The 23,549-nt window shown below is 42.8% G+C and overlaps 1 protein-coding gene across 1 annotated transcript in view; it reads left to right on the forward strand.

Annotated features, from left to right (window-relative positions):
• Positions 1-759: 759 nt before the first annotated feature.
• smtnl (smoothelin, like) overlaps positions 760-23,549 on the forward strand; it is a 28,644-nt gene continuing 5,854 nt past the window's right edge. Inside the window, exons 1-5 of the mRNA XM_053872940.1 lie at positions 760-840; positions 6,016-6,118; positions 6,335-7,150; positions 22,554-22,635; positions 23,251-23,508. Of these exons, the coding sequence (XP_053728915.1) occupies positions 6,530-7,150; positions 22,554-22,635; positions 23,251-23,508 (961 nt within the window). The 5' untranslated portion in view covers positions 760-840; positions 6,016-6,118; positions 6,335-6,529. The remainder of the gene's footprint in view (positions 841-6,015; positions 6,119-6,334; positions 7,151-22,553; positions 22,636-23,250; positions 23,509-23,549) is intronic.

Below are 23,549 nucleotides of genomic sequence, written 5' to 3' on the forward strand. Positions count from 1 at the left end.
GACTGTTTTTTCTTTCTGGCACAATGACAAGAATGAGATTCATGGACTGAAGCAAAGCAAAGAACAGTGCACCAAATGCTTTCATCAGTCACCTCTGTCCGAAGAATGTCTGGCACGCATCCGGCAGCCATGATCAGGTTTTTAAAAAAGTTTAAATGAGCCAGAAACACTAGAAATGAAGGAGCTGATGCCACACATTGATGTTTGCAAAAGACATTTGTCATCAGGTTGTTTGCACAGTATTTGCCTGTTCCACAAAGACTGAGTGGGAAATCATATTTTGATTTTAAACATTTTTCTGGTCATTTTAGTTGCTTTACAATGTCACCAGTCTCTGATGAAAAGCAAAGTGTCCAGCAGCATCTGTTCGCTTGGCTCACATCAGTTGTCCAAGCCAAAGTCAGCTGGTTAAAAGCCACGGCTGAATCCTTGCTGCTGCCTTTCCACCTGAAGTCTTCGCCTCCTCCTTTACAGTACTACATACCTCACAATGCCTCGCTTTGCTCATATTCCAGCCAAATGTGACCAAGTGCTGTTACAGTCATACATGTACAAGACAGCAATGTAGTTTCAGTCTGATCAGTAGATCAGGGTGAGCTTATATCATGGTATTATAACATAACATTTCAAGCGCACACAGGTACTTACTTCCACCTGACTGTGCTGATTAGATCCATGATGGTTCCGTTTCATTTCAAGGCTGACATTTACAGTCAGAGTGAAACAGGTGAATCATCGACTGGGATCGCTCATGTGAAACTCCGACAAGCTACTGTCTCAGAGTGTTGCCAAACCTTGGGTATTCTCAAGACGGCAGTTTCGACTGGTTGACTGCACAAGGTAAGGAGCTAAAGTGACCTTTTGCTTGGGTTCATCTGGTCTGGTTTTGTTTAAACAAAGAACGACTTTCCTGCCTTGTTAAGACTCGGACTGTCACTCAGTGTGTAAGTTTTAATCGACCCTGACTTCTACCACACTCACAAATGTTACTGTATGGATGTGTGAACGTCATGTGATCTACCTCCACTAGATTTGTGATTGACTTGTAAGTTTAAGTTTAGTTTTACATAATGTCTATTACGTTAGGGGTAGTAGTTTTAACATCTTATTTTCAACTTCTGTCTGTCAAAGAATTCCTTGGCTACTCTGTCAAGGTGATGAGCAGAGTTGAATCTGCCTTATCCATAAAGTCGACCAATCAAATGTAACACTGTTTACAGTGGTTGGCTCGTCTTCATCCCAATGCATATTCATAACTATCATTTGTTTTCACCTTCACCAAGACACATGCACACATTTTGATGAATCTTTTAAGAGCCGGTTGAAAATGGGCTCACTTAAATGTGACTAGATTTCTGTGGTGTTCTGTAGTTTCATTTGGATGCTTTGTTTCGCCTGCATTTTTGTTTACTGTGGCTGTAGAAGCTCGATAGCACTACTGCCACCTGCTGTGCTATTATGTGCATTGCAATCAATAGTATTTATAATGCCAAAGAATATGTCGAATTATATAGATGAAAAATGTGGGGCATTAATAGTATGTTTATAAATATCACAAGGGTGGGTGGAAATGAATGTATTGTTGGGGGTCTGTCCTCATCATGCTCAAAGGCTAAGCCTAGTTAGCCAATTCAACTATAGCTGTGTGAAAAAAATTGTACAAAAATTGGTAGTTCATAATACTGCTTCCGGCTGTCATGCTGGTAAACTGGCTGGTAAACTGGCTTCCCTCCTGTACCCACTGCTTCTTAGTTTCTTCTCATGATTTGTATTCTGGTGCCTGCGTTTTGTTTTATTGTTTTAATTGTGAGCTAGAATTTATTGCTACATGCCTTCTGTTTCTCTTTGATTCCTTTTTGTTTTTCTTCCACCGTGCAAGTGATCTGACCTGTCTGTTTTTCCTATGTGTTGTATGTGTGTATTTTAGTGTTTATTCTTTTTGTTCCTTCATTTATCATGTGTTTTAGATATTCCCCTTGGTTCCATGTGTGTGTTGTTCTCTCCTAGTTTGGTGATGCCCATGCTTCTACTTCTTGTCTGTACCCGTTTCTATTTATTGGGTGTAATAAATAAACTTTACTTCTGATCTCTGTCTCTGCACCGTACACTACATGTTCCGCTCTGCCTGGTCCTTGACACTGAACCTATAACCAACTGCATGGCTGGAATTATTTTTGTTGTGTTTGCTGATGAACATGGATAAACTCTGGAATACCCCGCTGGAACTGACTGGAAATACCCTCCAAAAGTGTGAGATATTTCTCCTTAGTCATCTCTATGATAAACCTGACTCTGTGTGTGACCTGAGTCCCGCGCAGAGTGAGTCAGATTCGGACAAGAAAACTAATCTTTTCAAAACAATAAGAAAAAACAGCATGTGAACTTGGAGGTTTCGGGAAAGGAATGAAGGAGATGTGTTGCGATAGAAAGGCCCGGCTTTTGATTTCATCCCCCCCCCGACTCCTGCAGGTCAAAACATTATTACCTGCTGAGTTACTGTTACAAGAAAACAAAAAGTCCGATGACAAGAGGCGGGCTGCTCTGGATCAAGACACTTGAGCTGATTCGTACAGGGCGCTTTACGAACCTGACTAACCAGTGACATGCTCATGACGTGAGGACTCACTGGGGCATTAATAGATTCAGGTCAGATTAGATGACTTTCATGTCGGAGTGGTGACATAGAGTGGCTAGACTAAAACAAACCAGAGCAATTCTGATCGAGCCAGACAAACTGATGTAACAAGAGTTGAACATGACTCATACAGCGTGCAGTATAAAGGTGGCGCCCACAATTCAAGTGCTCATACTGATGATGTCGAAGCAGGATGTGATGTGTATGGACTTGTGGGCTGTCAATCTATTATGCAAAGATAACAGGAGATTAATATTTTAGACAGCAATGAAGCACTCATGGCTACATTCGAGAAGCTTTATTTTGCTTCATTCATTTTATTAATGCTGTCAGAAGTGCCTCAACATGTAAGAATCGTAATGTCAGAGTAGTACGTCAGCCACTACAGTGGACCGTGGTCAGTTGTGCAATGAGCTGCCACCAACTGGTCAGCTGTTGAATGTGCAAAAAAAAACAAAACTTCAGGGTTGAATGCAAGATGCCTGACGGAGAAAGTAAGGTGCAGTACAGGGGAGGACAACCTTCCCAATTATTCAGACAATACGGTGACATCACCACCTATTTAACGTAATAACAATGGGTTAAATTACGATAAACATTTCTTGTCCTTATAGAGATTGTCCATACAGTCTGAACTGTTGTAGATGTGGATTTGTCTCAGTATGACAACAAATTAAAATGTAAAATTTTAAAGTCTAAATAATGCCGCTGACCTTCCAGCAGTGGCAGTGTGCGTGTGCTGCGTCCCAGTAAGATGTGGATGTGGGAGGAAAATGTCATGTAAATCACCCCTCGCGACCACTCCCCGTCTTTCCTCTGTTCACTGTCTCACACACTCCCACACACACACACACACACACACACTCTGTTGACAGTAAGCAGATGGGCGGGATGTCAAAGTCTGCTTGTGTGTGGACACACTTAGGCACACACACACCTACTCACACACACAATTGCTATCTATAGTGGAATGTTTGCACTGTTGGGGTCCAGTTACACGGGGGAGGGTGCAGGTCCTTTGTAGACGCTCCGTCTGCCCTCCTGCCGTAGAATGAAGTAGAATATGACAAAAATGTGTCGGGATGATCAGAGCTTCACCACTGTTTCCCACACACTCTCATTGATTGTGGTCACTGCGGTTTAATGATTACTCCAAATGGGCTTCTAGGTGAAGACTGTGTTATTGACAAGCTGCGTTTTTTATCTAAGGAAAACACCATTAGAGTGAGTGAACAGAGAGATGATGAGCGAATTACAGTCAGAGAGTGGGAGAAAGCAGGGAAGGGGAAGCCTGTGTTTGCATTGGCTGAGATATGTTGGTCATGTACACAGTTCACAGTGGGACTCTATCAGATACAATCCGGTGTATTTGGGTTGGATATTAAATTTGGCTGTGAATCTACTGTGGAGCTGTTATTGTTGCAAACTTTCTCTCATCTGAAAACATCGGACAACCTCTTGCACTTTTCCAAATCGTTGCAGTGCAGCCCATCATCTGTGGGTCTTCATGTCTCATGTTTCTTGGTAAATGAATGTTCATAGAGAAAGATCTTTGGAGGTCCAAAATATAAATCAAGCCTCCTAAAACCATGCTCCAGATGAGTCTATAGATAACACAACTTAGACTCACGACTTCTTTCAGTTAGAGACTGAGGTAGGACAGGCGAAAGCATGGTTCCTCACACTGCACATTACTAGCTTTGCTTTGGTTTGCTGTATCTGCATGACGCGTCAGAAGAGCAAGAACAAAATGAAATTTAACCGAATGGAAACAGGTTGTTGCGCCAGGACGTGCACCAGCGCCTTTTCACTGCAGGAGAATTTTCGAAAGCCAATTTTTTTCTTCATTCATAAATTCTTAAGGAAAAGAGCGTTACTCTTCCAGCAATTGTATCCAAATGTATTTTGGCATCTGATGCATTTATTCCAGTTTTTATGAGAATCATAGCTCAGGTGACCAATTAGATTTCCCTGTAAGGGATCATTGAGCCAAAGGAAAGGAGGGACAGGATGTCTGAAATGATGAGAAATGAGAGGAAAAATACTCATTGCATGGACAAGACTCAGTCTGGAATGCTATCATTAATGCATTTTAAATGTCATATATGGTGTATATATTGTAATGTAATTCCATTCAATCTATATTTATTACATCTACTTTTGTTTTTAACCCGTGAATATCTTTGGACAAACGATGGACAAGCATGGAACTATGATATAAAATCATTTTTTTAATTCACTTCAATTTATTTCAAGGAACAAACAATACTCATGGAAAGATCTGAGAATTGAATTCATTGTCATATGTCAGTGTGACTGCTGGAGGGAAATAGGCAGACAAACAGTGGAAAATAAGAAACAAAAAAGACCCTGATACAAGGAACTTCAACAAGTTCTATACTATACTTATTTTTAACCTTTTAGAAACAATACTGTTTCTAGTTTTATTGTGCCCACGAGAGAGCTGCATCAACACAGTTCTGTTGAGTTTTTCCTGTACTATAAAGATGGTTCTCATTTTCCCCACTCAAATACATCCTCTTGTTTTGTTTGGTACCTGGAAGTGACAATGCAGTACCATATTAGATTACACAGCAATGCACTTGTGATTGTATTTTCCAGTCATTGTTAAATGTTTCTATTTTAAGGTTTCTACAGAATAACATGATGTATGGCTTTAGGAAAGAAAGAGGGTTTCTTGGGCTGCCACTGGTCCACGAACACTCATGCTCATTTACATCACCTTTTACTAAAGGTAAAGTGGAACCTACAGAGTTGTTTTGCATGTCAACAGTGTCTTATCCCTTCAAGTGCAATTGTCACAAAATTGTGATGGGCAGCATCACTGCACTTAAACAAGCCAAGCTGCAAATATGAAGCATGATATAGTGGTTACTCTAGTAGATGATGGACACCTGTCAATCTGAGCATGGACTTTGTTTCTAACAAAGTTAGAGTAAATAGAGATTGAAAATCTAACTCAATGCTTCAGAGATGGGGGAGAGTGTCTCCAGTGGATCAGATAAACATCTGTAGAACTTGTGTAATTCACTAAGGCTGCTGCCTGGTGACAAAATTACATGAGTGAATTTTATTTCCATCCCAAACTTTGGCTCACACTGAACAGTCTTCTCCTATACAGAATGCTTTTAGAAATAGTGATATCATTGTGTAATATTTCATTGAAAAAAAAACTCTGGTGCCTAAAGGGTTAAAGGAAGGACATGTGCATATACCAACATCTCTTGACAGCTGAGTCAGTGGTAAGCATATAAAAGTTCCCTGGCAGCGCCCCCCCAACACTCCCCTCACATTTACAACCTTGCTTCACCCCTCCTCCTTTTACTTCATCCCTCCCTTTCTCCTCCCTTCTTCAAAAGGAAGGAGTTCCCAACCTGAGAGTTAAAACAAACCAGAGCGGACAGCGGATCAGACCTGCTGAGGATGGTCTGCAGAGGAGGGACAATCTGACGTGTTACAGCTGTGAGTGAAGATGACATCATCGCTAGTTTTAGGAGAGTTGTAAAACAGACCATCATTGCTTTAGTTGTTGTTATTATTCTCTTGGGCTCTTGTTAAGCTGCTGTGCATGAATCTTCTCTTTAATATTTCTGTGACAGCTCTGACCATTTAATGTGACTTTCAAAGAGTTTGACAGCTGTTTTCGGGGGTGGCTAACCCTTCGTGTCTTTGCTGTAGGAGGGAGCATAACATCCACATTGGACGGAGTCGTGAAGCCAAGCAGGGGATAGAAATCAACAGACCTTTGCCCCCATCCCTTCAACCTTCCCCTCCTTCCCCTCCAGACAAGAGCCCAGCACTCTGGCTGCGGCCTCACATTCTCCAGCAGCCACCAACGCTGATAGGTTGTCCCCCGGGGGCAGAGAAGTTCTGATGGAAACCACCACCATGACTGAGTTTGAAGACTTGTGTCACCCCCGCTCCACCTCTCCTGAAGACGAGACGGTGTGCTCAGCCCTGGCCCGGCATGAGAACTCTCTGAGGGATGCCATCAGGGAGATTCACATGGACATTGGCGCCTTTAAGATGGGCATGGAGCGTCGCTTAGAGGAGGCAGCCAACCTGAGTGGACCTCTTGGACGAACCGTGGCACAGCTGCAACAAGAAAACCGACAGCTCCGGAATCAGCTGCAAGCCCTGACCCGGCAGGTGGAATTGCTCAGCGGAATGATGTGTGATCGCAGCCCTTCGCTTCACAATAACCACACCAACAACCACAAGAGCCACTTGCAGGACATACAGGAGAACCATCAGGAAGTCAAGGAGGTCATCTACGGCAAGGGAGAGGCTCAACTTCACATTCAGCCCTGCACCCTAGGAGGCCAGGGCCAGACGTACGGGGGTCTGAGCAGCCCTGCCTCCTCTCCCAGTTCCAGCAGCCCTCCGACCGGATCCAGAGTGTCGTCAGTGGTGACCGGAACCGTGCCCAGCAACAGCCCGTCCACCGCACGCTTCTCCAGCCGGGCCACCTTCGCCCTGTCCAATAAAACCAATGTGAGTAACTCTACTAGACACTACTACTGCTACTAGAGAGTTTATCGCTTAAACAATGTTCAGTTCGCTTTAGCACACCTTGTGATGTGTCACTCTACTTCTTAAAAACTGCCATGTCCATGGCATTAGTTAATACTAATGTATTAAATTGAAAAAAATGAACTGGAGTCATACTTCTCAACAAACCGAAGGTCATTTTTCAGTAGGCGCCTTCAAGTTTTCATTGAAATAGTTGTTGAAGTCAAAGATATTGCAGCAGAGGAGAATGTGAGGACAGTGTATCACGAAGCCCATTACTACTGGTGAGCCTAACCAATCACAATCTTGCACCAAGCTCCTAGGTCATGTATGGATTTCTAGGTGCACCATCCACAGCAGAAACCCCTGTGTTATTTAACAAGTTTATTTTATTGTGTTTGCATTCAACAGTTAACTGTAAATCCCCACTACACAGACATTAAACTGCATTGCCATATATATATATATATATATATATATATATATATATATATAACTATATATATATATATATATATTCAAGTGCTGCTCTTTCTCTTCTTTCATCTGTCATGAGTGAGGGAGCAGAATCAATTCAAACACTATTTTGCTGTACAACTGCAGATGTTTTACTACTGATCTACTGCGCAGTTGGATTCACCCTTCAGTTGTTAGGGAGTGGCCCTGATGAACTTCAGAAAATAAAGGGTTGTTTCAATCTAATACAACTCCTCCCACTTTATATGATGTCATCGTCTGTCTCCGTATTTGTCCTGATCCTCTTCTCTTGTTGGAGTTTGGATTAGGCTTAGAAATGTAATATGCCAGAGGTTATCCAGTATTTTTCCAGTTTACTGTGAGTATCAGCGTGCGTGTGTGTGTGTGTGCGCTCGTGTGGCTGTGTGGCCACTGTTGCACAATGGATCTCAGCTGGGATGCTCAAAGATTAATGAAGCACAGTAACATGAGTCCAGCATGCTCCTGGGAGGGGGGACTGGCAAGGCTGTGTGGCAGAGGTGCGGACGTGTCGGAGCAGCACTGTGAAACGTAGCCGCTCTGGTTTACCACCAGCATCCTCCGGGAAAATGTAGTTTTTGCTGCATCACCTGCATTATCACACAGTTTTATTCGCAGAACATTCCTACAGTGGATGTTTGAAAACAATCGAAATCCTACCGAATACACCAAAGAAATTTGGTTTCCAGGAACATGCAAGTGTTGCACTACTGCCAAGCTTCTGTTTGGGGAACGGATCAAGAGCAGACGGGATAAATCTCCTAGTTTTTAATTTGAATTAGCGGCTGCAGTGAAGTTAAACATGAGTAAAAGCCAGATGTGCTGATAGCTCTTACCGACTTGCACATGGCTAACACATGACTGTCTGACTGCATTCAAAGTGACTGTAAATGCTGTCATGTGACTGAAGGCGTTACAAAGCCAGGTCACTTCTAACATTCTTATTTGTTGTGTTATACTACTTTAGAAGGTTTATTAAGCATCTATAAATGCAGCAGAGCCAACAAGACATGGAATCTTCTTACTCATACAGTTGAAGAAGAAACTCTGAGCAGACTGGGAATTAAAGAGACTTTCCACTGGCTATTTAACCAGGACCAGAAACTGGCACAAGCGGAACATCTGTTCATTTTTTAGATGGATTTTGCTTGTTGAAAAAATATGAAAGGTTTGATCATTTTAAATTCCTGGCCATCAACTGTCATCTTTCATCGTTGGCCAGACTCGCCACTAGCATTGGATATCGACTATTCTCAAGTCGACTTTTGTGTCTAATACTGTCACAGAAGTCAGCCTTCAAAGAAGCCACATTTTTCATGATGTGATGCTCAAAAGGAGGGGTGGGTTTGAACGCTACTTCACAAAAGATTAGTCACTTGCAATACACGATCACCTTATGTGGCCATGGTGCATGTTTGATGGTATCGTGAGTGAAGCACATGTTCACTTGAGGTGCAATATTATTACGGTTAAGCCAGTCCACGCCTTAACCCTTACCCCAAAAACTGTTTTCCATTTACCTGATGCTCTGCAAACGTGCTTCAGTAGACAGCCCTGCGTCGAAACAGGACACTCAAGGATGCAAATATCCACTTTAGTTGACTCCTAAGGTGATTTATTTTTTTTATTTCATTTACTCTTCTTGCCTATCCAAAGCTTCTCAAAGTGTGTTGCATAAATCCACTGACATTTTCTCATTGTAGTCAGACTGAGAGTTGCGAAGTGATGTGATGTCTTTTTACAATAATGGATGTTCTGCATCTGACTTAAATGTCTCAATTTATTTGTATGGTTAAAAAAAAACAAACATGATAATAAGAGGAAATAGTGAAATTTAGTAGTAGTTCCAACAGTACTAAGGTTTTACTGCCTCCAAAAAAACTGAAACAACACAGAAATCCTTGACATCAGGCCTTCAGTTACCATCATACATCTGTTTCCAGTAAATGGGCCAACACTGTCCAACACTCTTGTTGACACATTTATAGCCAAATGCATTAGTACATCAATGATGACTTTACAATTTTACAGTTGTTGTCAATATCCCACTCATATCTGCCTTTAAAATATCCAAAGTGATGGAAAGGAGAGGATGAATGTTACAGAATGACTTTCTTTATAGTCTGCATTTGTCTTGAGCAGACTTCCTGTGTCATCCGCAGTAGTCCGCTGCTTTAAATAACTGTGAGGAATATGCTTTATAGTGGGCTCGGGATGGTGCTCGTGAAAGTTTGACCCTCGCTCTCGACCTACCTTGACACCTTGAGATTTATTGCTGAATCAATTGACACCGTGCATGGACGCCAAACGGTTTAGTTTTGCATCAAACCACAAAGGAAATTCTGACCCATCTGACTAAATATTTATCCACAAAGGAGATTACTCACCAGCTGCAGACAATTATCGTTTTTTTGTTTGGTCTTCATAGCTGGAACTGAAGTCTCCGGAGAGCTGCAACTGTGACTGCAGCAAATTAGACCAGACATTTCATTGGCTGAGTCGTCAAACACCAAAACTGCTCCAGTGAATACCTATCGAAGTGATATTGGACAGGATGTTGGACAAAAATGTCCCCGAACGACCGCATGAAGTGCATCTGGAGAACTGCGTCAACACTTGAAGTACAGTGAAATTCCAAGCCACGGCGGCGTTATTGTCATTTAATTGTTTTGTTTTTTTGGGAGGCCGCAGTCAAAACCACCATGTCCCCAAATGGGTGCAACTCACCCGAAATTCTATTTTGAGCAAAGATTCCAGAGAGGTCTAGAAGCGCAGTAATGTGTAGGTTTCTTTTCTATTATGGGAACATCTGTGTTGGTTTGTGAGATTAGCCAATACTTTTATAAAACCACAGCTGTCCATTGTGAAATAATCACCTTGGATCACTAGAAACATGTTGGAATTTGCACAAATAATGATGGCAATACATACAATAAGCAATGTATACTGCATACATTGCATTCAAGTCATTAGACTCAGACTATTCTGTATGGAAAAGCAAGCATCAGTAGCTGCAGAGGTCTTTGTAGCTAACAGTGCCATGAGTATTCCCCTCTACATTTAGAATCATGAACCTGCTCTGTGATCGGCCTCATCCTCAGCATCTCACCTCATCGTTCAAATCACGACTCACAGGCCACCCAGTTATTTGGAAAGGTGCAGCCTTTGGCTGATCTGAGGAAAAACCTCAGCACTAGCTGCTGCAGAACATTGGTGTCTCAAGTTCTTCAATCACACTCCACCATGTTCTACAAGCATCTCAAATTTAAATGTAGGTTTACAAGGATTTACATACAAGGGTCACAATGCAAAGTCTTTCTTGCTGTCACAAATGCTTTCCAGCCGACACATCAGTATATCATATACAGCATATCAAACACCTGCCAGACCGTGAGCTCTCTAACACATACTAACATTTAAAGCTAACAATAAAAAAAAATCATTACTTATTTGGGTTGCAAATGGCTTCTTGTGTTGTGGTTACACACGCAGGAATGCGAAGATCATGCATTCGGAGTTGAACAACACAAGGGTACCTTTGTTTCCATCCGTCTCTGTGGGAGATCCCCCGCTGTCAGTACATAGGAGTGACGCAATCCACGAGCTTTACACAGCATTAGGAGGGATGAAAACCTTCTTCATGTTTCCTCATTTTACACATTTCCAGTCGGATCTTAAGGAGCTGATGATCCAGGCCAGTGATGCCATGTGTTTGACAGATATTGATGCGTGGCCGAAGGAGAGCATCTATGTATCATATAAGTGTGTGTGTGTGAATATTGACATGTGTGGGTGTGTAATGCAATTCAGTGACATCCATTAGAAACATCTGTGGAGGTCTAATGTTTAAACCCTCTTTGCCCAAATCAATGTGAATTTCATCCAGATGCTGAGTGGTCCATTGGGTGTGCGTCCGTGTTTTGTCACCTGTGGTAAGATTGATGCTTAAGATTATAGGACGATGGGCAGATGAGATTGTGAGGTCAGGGGTCATCTAGTGTCATCGCTGAACCCAAAAGTTAGGGAGGGTTGGATTTATGACTAATTCAGCTCTTGCGTCAATGCTTATCTTGTTTCTTTGGGTCAGCAAGTTTGGTTATCCTCTGCTCTCTCCCCCCATGTTAAGGCGCACTTGTCTATTGCTATTGCTGTGTCTATTGTTGACTCATTATAAGGGTTGATATGTCCCAGAATATAGCATACAGTAGATGTATCCCATATTCTGACTCCCCAGGACACATATTCAAGTCTAAGTCACCAGTGTTCTTGGCCCCCCCCCTTCTCACTCGCGGCTGTGATAACGTAAGGGATGTGTTACTCTCATTGACCCCCTTAGCCCAAGCAACCACCAATGTTACTCAACTCAGGCTTATCTGGTTCTTATCTACACTCACGAGCCACAGACGTTTACCCCGCAGTGATTCAGGTCAGCCACACACAGAAAAAGAGCTTGATGGATCACATCTCTCCAAAGTGAATTACGCTCTGATTACAAGCTGATGATGCACGCACATGTACACACTTCTAAGAGTTGTGTGCTCGGTCAGGCAAAATGCTTTTCCTCGGGACACTGAAATATGAGGGGATTTTTGCCAGCTGCTCATGTTTTGCTGGATGACATCTTGTGTCTTTATTTAATAATGATGGAGAGAGAAACTTGAGGAGGTGAATTCAATTTTGCTATTTTCTATAGACCTTGGAAGTAAATGGAGAGAAATCCAGTTAGACTGCTCGTGTAACTGATAGTTTGGTGAAAGGTGGAAATTACTGTTCACCTTGGCTTCTTATGCTCGATGAAATGACAACTACAATAACACCCGTAGAGCGCAGACCTCCACCAAGCAGCTCATTTCACAACAAAGAGCTTCCGGCTTGGACAACAAAAGTGCTTTATTCAGTCCCCTCAGAAAACACCACCAAAATGTAACCATCTGTTCCTCGCTTCACCATCATTTCCTGAGAGGTTCAGGAAGTTTGGTCATATCTTAGATTAGATTAGATTAGATTGCCTTTATAAAGTCTTCAGTCCCTGAGCATTTACACATATCCTAAGACATTTACACGTCGCTCAGTGAAGCTGCTGCTTTTGTCTCCCAAAAGTCTCCCAAACTCTCTTCCACTGCCTTAGAGTGGAGATTTAAGTCTCATTCATTGTGTCTTTCAGGTTGGATACGTATGACTAACATACAGATGAATGAGGCCAGGTGTTGTCCTTTTGAGGCGGACCTATTTCTCACTTTTATTTTTAGAATAGTATGAATATGTGATGATGTAGGGGCGTCTAAAAAATTCCATCACTTGTTTACTTGCCGGCATCTAACTGGATGAAACTGATCCCCACTGCATCTGTTTGTATCATGCATCACAGAGTCACTTCCAATGAGGTTATTTCCGGAAACCCAAGGTGTTTTGTTATTGGGCTTAAAGAGTCACTGACACGCCTCAGGAACATTGCATAAATCTGCATTCTGAAATAATCATATATCTTCTACAAAGGTGATTCTGCTGAATTACAATGCTAAATAAGAGTAAATCTAGTTGTAGGTGAATCAAAGAAAAAACTGGAAAAAACTGTAGACGAGTCTTCTGGCGTCTCTGGAGGTAGATCCTGTTGGCGCTCCATTAGAATGCAGGTAAAAAAAGCTCTTCAGCTTCAGGATCAGAGGAGAGATGCCGAAGCGTTGCATGAGAGCTGGATGTTCTAATGGTGCCAGTGAGCATGGAAGCCTGTTCTTAAAACCCAAAGATGAAAAGTGTCATCTATCAGAAATAGGTTAAGAGAGTTTAAAGAATGGGGGACAAGTGTCAACCATCTGTGTATCGCTGCTTAGCAGGATTATATTGCCCTGAAAGTTTAGCTCAAACAGGTTTAGAAACCGACTGCAAAAGCCCTCTGTTTTCAACGTAAACCAAAACAATGCAGAGAAGCCTTCAAAAACATGAGTGAGGAGGCTTCAATACTCACCAGCAAAAGACAGAGTAAGTCTATCTGTTCACCAAAACGCATTATGTTTTTGTACTGCTGACCCTTCTTTAGTAAGTTTTACATTGCATTTGCATTACTGTTAAGTGTTGCCGTCCGTCTCTAACCTGTTCAGACACTCACAAGAGTCCGAGTTGTCGCTTCCACAACAATGTTGTTCAAATAAAAATAAGTCCCTAGTTTACATGAACCTGCTCTTTCTCAAAAACCGCTGACCATATTTGCTGATATAGCCTCTACTTCCACCGCTTCAGTCCACAGTGCCCCGATGTTTGGTGCCTCCAGTGACGTCACAAAATGGCAGTGGTCTTTGATTTACTTATGGGAACCTTGTCAGAATCACTTTGTATTTTATTGTTGTATTTTTGTATCCATGGAGTGACCCAGTACTTCTTTCTAATTATGCACTCAAAATCATAACCAAAATTAAATTCTGAAGTAATGTCAAGTTTGCACTGTGAATAATAGGACACACTGTGTTGGTTGTTTATGCTGCAGAGGTGTTGTGACCTCCAGTTTGTCGTTGAGTTGTCTGCTCACACGTGAACAAATTTTAATGCAATTGTCAGGAAATGTTGATATTGGGATGAAGTGCAGATGGAGCTCCAGCCTCACTACTGTAGGAACTTTCATGAGACTGTGGTGAGAAAATGTGTTGTTTGTCATTCAACAACACGTTTTAAGGGTTTAGGATCTTTAGAGCTGCTAAGATAACGCTGCACATGTCCTTGTGGTTAGCAGACTGCGCCCTGATGCAAGCAAGTCCTTTTTCCTTGAGCAAGTCTTCATTGGTGGAAGTTGTTTTATTGATTTAATTGTGTGCTTTATTTACATAAAGCAACGTGTTGGCTTATTGGTGTGAGTGTTTTTGAAGTATCTCTATCTGTTTGTGATGCTCATTTATACCCTGGAAATTCACAAATAGGTTTCCTTACTTTTTGAGGAATGTCTCTGACTGCGTGTTGTCATGTTTACTGTTGCTGCCATCTGACAAGTCAGAGATTGTGACTTGAAAAAGATGGTCGTACAAGCAGACTGATTCGAACAAGTGGCTTGCGGTGTAGTCGTCAGGAGTTTTCTCGGTCGCGTCTTCTTTCACGCTGCGATCCATATCTGATGCTGTTGATGGGGCACCCTCAACATTTTCTGAATAGAGAAACCAATTTATCATATTGCTCTCAGTCGCCCCTCCTTCCACCCCAGAACCCTCCTCCACCCTGCGCCTCATTTATCAGCTGCAATTAATTACCAAATTCCTGGAATTGCGCTGTGAAACACAAAGGGTGAACAGAACTGTCGCACAGACTGGGTCTGTCGTGCGTATGAACATTGTCAAACCTCTACTCATGGAATGTCAATTGCGAAGCTGAAGTACATGGAGTGATAGTGTGCGCTTAAAGAAGGCCACAGCTGAGGACGGTGTGTGTGTGTGTGTGTGTGTGTGCGTGTGTGTGTGTACACATGCTGGGGGTTTAACAGAGGTATGCGGCCACTCCCTGGCTACCCCTGGCTCTCGTAATGACTTCCAGACAATAGCCCATGTTCCCGTCATCATCTCTGTGGAAACTGGTTAATAAGTGACTGGCCAGTGGGACAGATCACCCTCGCTGCCCCCTAATCCTGACTGGAAGTTGACTTCAGGGACAGAGTGGCCCCTGCAGCTGCTTCAGCTCAGCCCACCCCGGGGACACTTCACCACACAGATCAAGTGTTTTGGAAGAACAACTCCGAGCCACTTGGGGCGGGTTTTCAAGGTTGGTCGGCAAAGTGTGGTGGGGAGAAAGAGGAAGAAGAGGGGGGTTAGAAGGTCTCCAACTTTTGTCAGGCATTTGGGTTTCTCACCACAGGAGGGTGGCCCACAGATGACTGCTTCTCCAGGCCAATTTGAGAGCTCAGCAGATGCTGCATTAGTTTGAATTAATCGCACGACCGAGTGTGAGGAGACTATCAGCACAAATTGCAGAAGTCACCACAACATGGAAAAAGTGGAGTCTCCAAGAGGTTGACAGGCAGATGGTGCAGACTGTGGGATTTAGGGCCAGCGAGCCTGTTATTCTGTGGCGAGGAAGGAGCCTGGTCTTTTATTAGGTCTGGTTTGATCAGTGAGCCAAACTTTCACCTACACTATGTATCAGATGTTGTTCGCCGTTTCACTCAGTTGATGGCTTTGCAAGACATCGTGGTGATCTTGGACCTGTTTCTCACGCAGCCACATGAGAAGCAAATGCTGCTCAGAGTGTAATACACTAAAATATATGCAGGACATACCAGGTAAAATGGAAGACACGCAAGAGAAAACACGAGCCTTTTTCTCAGAACTGCAACCATGAGGACACTACATTATAAACAACACCTAACTGTTAATAAAGTTTTCAAAACAAATGTAACCAAACTTATTTTTACAGAAAAAATGCTGAGTCATTCTCAGACAAACTGCATTCATTCAAGATAAACTATTGAAAACAACAGTCTTGCATCTGAAAACAAAACATCTGTTAAAGATTGTTGGGCAGAGAAACAAAAAAAATTGATAGCTGTTTCATTGTAATATTTGTGGCGTTCAAAACATGTTAGTGAAACAAAGGAAAATACATAGATTAACCCATAGTGGTGCCCTTAGTCCCAATTGAACAAAAGTGCTCCTTTTTTCCTACTTTTTCATAAATTCTAAAGAAAAAAGTTACTTTATCTTTCTCAACAAGTTTGCTCAAATCTATTACATTTTCTTCAAAATTTTCCCGATAGCTGCCCATTTTTCTGGCTTGAGCACCTGCTCCCTAAAATGCCTGTGCACATGGTGAAAGCTGACATAAAGTTATAAAAGTGAAACAATAGAAGAAGAACAAAGGCCACGTTTTGGTGACTTGATTGGTTAAGCATGATGGCATGCCCTCAACCTCTTCAAGGACAGTTGCGCTCATTATCCGCATGTGTACGCACAACCTCAAGATGGATCTTTAAGACAGAAAATAACTGTGAACTCTGAGGTTCAGAGAAAGCTATAAGACGGTACATCCATCTCAGAAGTGGGAACTGGAGCTTGGAATGAAGTCATGCTTGAACACTTGGATCCATGACGGTGCTGAAAAGCCAAAAGGAAATTTAGATGCCTCAGTGGACTTTCCGCTGGAATTCAAGGTAGACCTGAAAACTGTAGTGGTCCATCCTTTTCCCCGATCATTTCCCATAATCCAGTGCAGCAGAGACACATGATGGTGTCAGTTTTTAGTTGTCAACATCTCTTCCTCATGCCACCAAGCGACCAAACAAGAAAGTGTATTCTGTCATTCATAATGACACAATATGTCAAAACCAAGTCGATCGTCTTCTGTGGAAAAAAAGGATGAAATTGCCTCCTACTCATGAACAGTGGATGAAAGTGTTAGCTGGAAATGATGTCATGCCAGCTGGTGAGTGAGAGGAATGTCAGCAAGAAACAATGATGGTCTAGGCTTTACACTGTGAAGCACACAGCATCTCGACAACAAAGTCTATGAACTAAAACACAGTTATCAGAGTTGTGTTTCTAATGAAATGTGGTGACACCAAAGATAAACTGCAGCTCCTTAGATTTCCCTAACGTTACTGATATAAGGACGGTTTCACTTGGAATCCCAACTGTAAACTCAAAGGGAGACCACCATTTGTAGCGGATTAAATCTGATTTCCTGATGATGTCATGATGCTTTGAGCACTGCTGAGTCTCTTCCAATAGTCTCTCTGCACAGCTGCTCCCTCAGCTCAACAGGCTAGTTAACGCTGCATCACAATAATGGCAAATAAAGAAAAAGAGATGGTGGAAGAAGGCTGCCCTGACTCTGTGCCACGCGATGGATCTGATAAGTCTCACACCAACAGTAGCCAACTCTCCCATCACTCATCACAAAATCCCAAATCACCACGGTTTCTCAGTAGTACTTTAAGAGTTGACTAAAGAAAAGCCCAGAACTATCAAGTAAACAAATTTTTGTGACACAGAACCCAACTCTCACATCATGGGTCTTAACTGTTGGCTTGAAGCCAAAGAGGAAAATGGCAGTAGGTATGTGTTGACTGGTTAAGTACTGTATTAGGCTGCTTTTATACACGTTTACATACCGATACAGTGCCGCTGTGCATCTACACTGGAAACACAAAGTCACCACACTAGGTTTTCAATTGTCTCGGGAAATACAGAGTTAAAAGCAATTGTATGTGAAGTTATCCTTTTCAGCAGATGTCAAGCCATCCATTCTCTGCTGCTTGTTTGGGTCTGGGTCACAGGCCTGGAACACCTCCCCTGGGAGGTGTCCGGGGGGCGTCTGTACCAGGCACTCAGACCGCTCTTGGTTAAACAACTGTGTCTTCATACACCTGACTGGTGAGGAGGTGATCCGCTGGAACAAAAACCTACACCTACTGCGGCCCTTTGAGGAGCGGTTTGAGATCCCTGATGTTTTAATGCTGCACTTCCCAGCTTAGAGCCTCGGTAAGTCAGCAAGACATGAACCTCTTGTTTTGTCAAAACAAGCCCCACCCCCCAAAAAAAAGACATAAAAATGAAAGATGAAGAAAGACTCTTTGGTACAAAATCAAAAAGTAGTTCAGCACTGTAAATTACAGGATCTCTTTTGTTCCAGATGCTTTTTCACAAACATGCAGATGTTCATTTTAGATAATGAGTCTATCAAGAACAAGATGTTATGGTTCCGAGAAGAATCTGTTTCAGTTTTACGTCCTCCGCTGATGTATGTGTGGAGTTGCTTTCAATCAGTTCCAGCTGTTTTATTTTCTTCAAATGCCAACATTATTGTCACGTTTAAATTAGGCTTTTCCTCTTCGGAGACCGCACTGAAATCACAGCTGCCTGAACACCTTGACGACTCCTCAGTCGACATCTGGTGAAAGGTCTCCACTTCTTTCAACCACAAATACACACATATGCTTCTCATGCAGTGCACTCAGCTGTCCGTCACTGCGATCTGAACTGTCTATTATCCCTGCCCTTTGACCTAACAAAGGTCAGACTCCCCCACATCATCACTGCCAGGAACAGAGGAGCAAGGCCGAGGAGTGAGCAATGAGGTGGACAGAGAGGAGACACCTTCTATTGTTGCCACATGTTGGAGCTACAGTTTACATAGGAGCTTGCGGAGAGTGAAGGCTTCTTATATAGCCGGCCTGCGAGACACTGAGGGCTGATTGTTCGGCTCCTGTCTCTTCCAAACCTTTCACGGTGAATTATCCTGCAGTAAGAGTTTTATCACCAACATTGGGTTTCTGTCAAGAGCTCATTGGGGTTGATCCAGACCTCTGACAGGCGGCCCAGAGACCTCAAGACTGTGGTTGGTGTGGAGAGCGTCTTCAATGGAATTTGGAAATATTTCACAAAAACTTTGACTCACTGATGATGCATTCCTGATCGGTGGAGTCCACTGAGTCAGCAAAAAAAATGGTGTCATAGGTTAAGTCTTACATTTATTGGTACTGCATTTTAGCATGGAAATAGTTATGGAGTCAGTGATGTAAGCTCTTCATCTGACACTGTATAAAAATATCTATGGCCATCAGCCCTGGCATCCTTAGAGAGCCAGGAAACGGACGGAGACCTCGCTGTTGGTTGACCAGGAAACATAAGTCCATCCACTGTACCAGAATGAAGATTTTGTGGAACTTTGTACGACTCTTGCTCGTAGCATTGTACATTTTAACTGCCTGTCTTGTATTACAGTGCTGTTCAAGCATATAATTTCCGAGGAAGTGTGTGATATCGTGTCTCACAAGAGTCGGAGCAAGTCTTACGTGCAGGAGTTTCGGAACAGACGAATACATCCTCTGCCACCACCCAAGTGACTGACCTGTGCTGCTATTAGGTTTTTATTTCTTTGCTCTTCAAAGACTCACGACATATTTTCTCTCACCACTCGTAGTGTTATTGCCCGTCGCTCAGCAAAGAGAGAAATTGTAGGCTGCATGAACATGTTTGAGAAACAGGTGCTTCGAGTGAAGGCCTGTTTCCAAGTGGATTCCTTTTACACACTTTGGAAGAAATTATAGAGCAGCTTAGGATCTAGCACAGAACATGCCAGTGCGTGTTTCTGTGCCAGTCTTACACGCTACTGGTTCAGATTCAACTTTGTGTTTGCGTTTATGGCTGCCATGGTGATGTACAGGGGGACACTTTCATTGTGATGGGTGTCTTAAAGATGATGTTCAGTAAACCCAACAAACCTTTAGACTAGATCAGGTTACCAGCAACAACTGCACTGCCAGTTGAAAACAAAGTTTGAATATATTCGTATGTATTTGGTTATTGTACTTCAATATGTCATCAAGTTTAACATCTGAACCAAAGCATATTCTGCCTCACAGGAAAGAACATCAGTGTCAGCACTGGAATATAACTTCTAATGACTTTGCAACTTGATATACTGTGACAGTTTAGAGCATAGTTCAGAGGTCCTACTTTTTTTTATTAAGTCCCATTAATTTAACCTGGTTTGACTTCCTCCCCTAAATAAACGAAACTATGATGAAGCAATGATAAGGACCTCACCACGCAGACTAAACAGATTTAAGTGATTTTAGAAGTTTGACCCTGAGTTTTGCTTCTGTTCATCCTGCTGGATGACATTCTCCTGAGGTTGTGCGGCTGATGTTGCCCAGCAGATCTGACCAAACAAATCCCAGACTGACCTGGAGTTCAATGAGGTGTCAGTGACGAGAAGCTTCTGACTGAGAGACAATCTCTCAGTTTCCACAGTTTCCACGACACAGGAGGAGTAAGGAGTGAGGAGTAATCTACATGCATTGTTGTCACAGTGTTTACTGATGTTGACTTCAATTCTGTTTTCTTTGCTGTTCTTTTATTTTTATAAAATAAGTGTATGACATCTAGAAAATTCTCTATCTGAAAACGGAAAATAGGGGCAGTGTCACTATTTAATGGCTTAGAGAGTTAAAAATATGAGCAATACAAGCAATACACACGGAAACATGGGAAACACGTTCATGGACTGAGCTCTTGGATCTAATGCATGTTGGAATGCAATATGCGCAGTACTGACTGAGTGACTTTAGATGAGCATTTCTCTGAATATATGGCTGTCCAGCTTTCCAAATCAGAACCAGAGCAATGATCTCCAATAAAACCCCATGCATATTCATGATGCCTTGTCAAATGTGATAGGCACAAGTGAGTCCCACAGGTCCAGTGTCAGTGTGGAGTCCACAGCCATCAACAGTTTGTTCTGCCAGAAAATAAGACCTCCAGATACGAGCGGCTTTACAGGAACCCGCGGCTCTGTTATCAAGTTTCCCCACTCTGACCCTCTGTGGTCTGACTACTGAAGCCAGGAAGCGCCCTCCTCGACTCCAGGCATTCTGCTATTTGTCTCCCTCCTCCTCCAGGATTACCAGCTGTTTCCACGGCTCAACTCAGAGCTCTCTATTCCCGTAACTGTCCATACAACCTTTTATTATTTACTTACGTTCAAGATTTCTTTGTATCTTCTGCACCTCCTCCAGGTACAGTGTGTGTCCCACACACACATGCACACTGATCTTCCTTGTTTACCTAGCTGTTCTCTCCGCAGAGCCTTTTGACCAAACATTGGTTATTGAACTCAAGGTTAAGACAAGTATTTTAAATTCAAAGCGTTGGAGTCTCTTAAAGGTGACTCCAGTAAGACGCACCAGCACTGCTTCTGATTGGAAACAGGACTGAAGGCATTAAATAACCAGGCAGTTAACTGTTCCAACACATTTAACACACCTGAGTGGGTCTCTCCGTCAAACGTTTGAGATATGACCTCGACAATTGGAGCACAAGTGACCTGCGAGTGAGACTGTGGGCCACTGGGGCTGACTGTAAACACACTAGCTCCATATATCTCCTCTAACAGGCCTACATGGAAAGTGACAGCTTGACCCACAACACATGTGGGTCAGCAGCACCATGTGGTGAGGAGCTGGTGATAAAGCTATCTGCTCAGAGTGTAGGTCAGCTGCAAGTGCTGAGAGAGGACGGCGGGAAACACAGGGAGAAGAAGCGGGTTGTACGCTGTTGACACATGAGCCAAAGATACAGATGGTGTTTGACATTGAAAGTGATCTCAATTATGTTTGAGGCGAAGCTGCTGGGCAAACGGAGGAGTTTTGGCAGCTTGTCACAGGATGCGCTAGTGATGGCACCAATCTGTTATCACACACATACACAATCCAGTCGGTGCTCACACCGTAAACTAACCCAGTTATCCACTTATCTTAAGTGCACACTGTCAAATACTGGACTTTGAAGTTTCCCCAATTTGTACTGTTTTTTTTTTTTTCTTCCCCTGGACTCCTGACAGAAAAACATATGCTGGGGTGAACCACGAGTTTCCAGTGACATCATCAACACCACACATCTGGATTCCTTTCATTTTTCATTTCCATCAAACTTTGACCCAGGCGATTCAGGCGAACGGATCAGTCGGACAGGACTACACACACAATGGGGTCGTAAGCATCTGTGATGCTAAAACACAATGTTGATCAAATGGCATGATGATGAATTCCCCACATGCTTCTTTTCCAGACTTTTCCAGCCGGAATTATTCAGTGGAAACTCCTGGGAGACCTATTAATGGTCTCATGTGTGGATGACGGCATTTTTTTATTTTTTGATTTTTTTTGGAGGAACAGTCAGGCGTTTGGTTTTGTAGCTGAGGTCAAGAAAGTGTTCAGATCAGTCACATTGATTTAAGGAAGAGCTGACTAGCAGGAATAGTATGGTGGAGCCTGACATAATGTTGAAATTGAATGATACGTAATTAAAAAAAAAAGATACAAGGATGTAAGTGAATAACAATCATTTTAATAAAAAACAAATATTGATCTCCCTCTAGAAGCTTCTGTTTCCTAAACTTGGTTCTACTGTGTTTTCAGAGTGTTGAACGTGAGGAGCCAATAGAAGTGGACCCGGTCCCGACACGTGGAGGCCTGGAGAATGGACACTCCACTGCTGCAGGTACAGTGGGAACTCTTGTTTGCACTCATAGACCACGTGTACCATACAGCCAATCAGTTTAATCCGTTGAAGCAACAATACTCAGTATTATGTTTTTAAAGTGACAATTCACTGCACTCATATTGTGCAAACAGTCTGGATCTGTAACTTCTAAAGTCACAATAAGTGACTCTCTCTGAAGCCACTGGCCAAGGTTGTCACAAGTAGTGCACAACCTTTCTTTCTGTGGAACATTGTCATTGGCTTTGACTGTTGCTGACACGGATAAGTGCTGTCTTCTTAGATTGTCACAGACAGAACCCTGTTTGTTGAATTCTGGTTTTCACACACACCTAGTCACCCCAGGTTTTGACAGAGTAGCTTCTCTCCTCACAGCTTATATTGATCATGACGTGTCTGAAATGTGAGGCATGAAACAGTGTCCGTATAGTCAGATCTCAGCAGGTGGCACTCTTTGTTTAACAACAATCTGAGAGCAGCCAGTGCCATCTACCCTCTGAAAATGTTGACAACAACACTGTTACATGAAGCCTCAGAAGTCCATACAGAGCAGTGATGTTGGGGAACTGAGGAAAGACAGACACTATTTTAACTCCCTGTCTCTCATCCAACCAGAACATTCAGTGGCAGGACACGGGAAGACCTCTCCCCCAAACAACTTCCCAAATGAACACACAGCTCCTGTTGCCATGCGGATGCCTCACCTCCCCATTACGGCAACAACCAAAACAGCAGAACTGAGAGGGCTACCTGACTCGGACAGAAGCCCCACAGGGTCTCATTCCTCACCTTTCTCTGAGGCCTTCGCCCTCAACCAGACCCCTGCCAGCTCCAACCCTCAACAGCAAAGAGCAGAATCTCCGATTCAGCCCGGTAGATACACTTATCAGTACAATATATGTCTTAACTGGTGA

The sequence above is a fragment of the Synchiropus splendidus genome, chromosome 8 (genome assembly GCF_027744825.2).
Source record: "Synchiropus splendidus isolate RoL2022-P1 chromosome 8, RoL_Sspl_1.0, whole genome shotgun sequence".
Lineage (NCBI taxonomy): Eukaryota > Metazoa > Chordata > Actinopteri > Syngnathiformes > Callionymidae > Synchiropus > Synchiropus splendidus.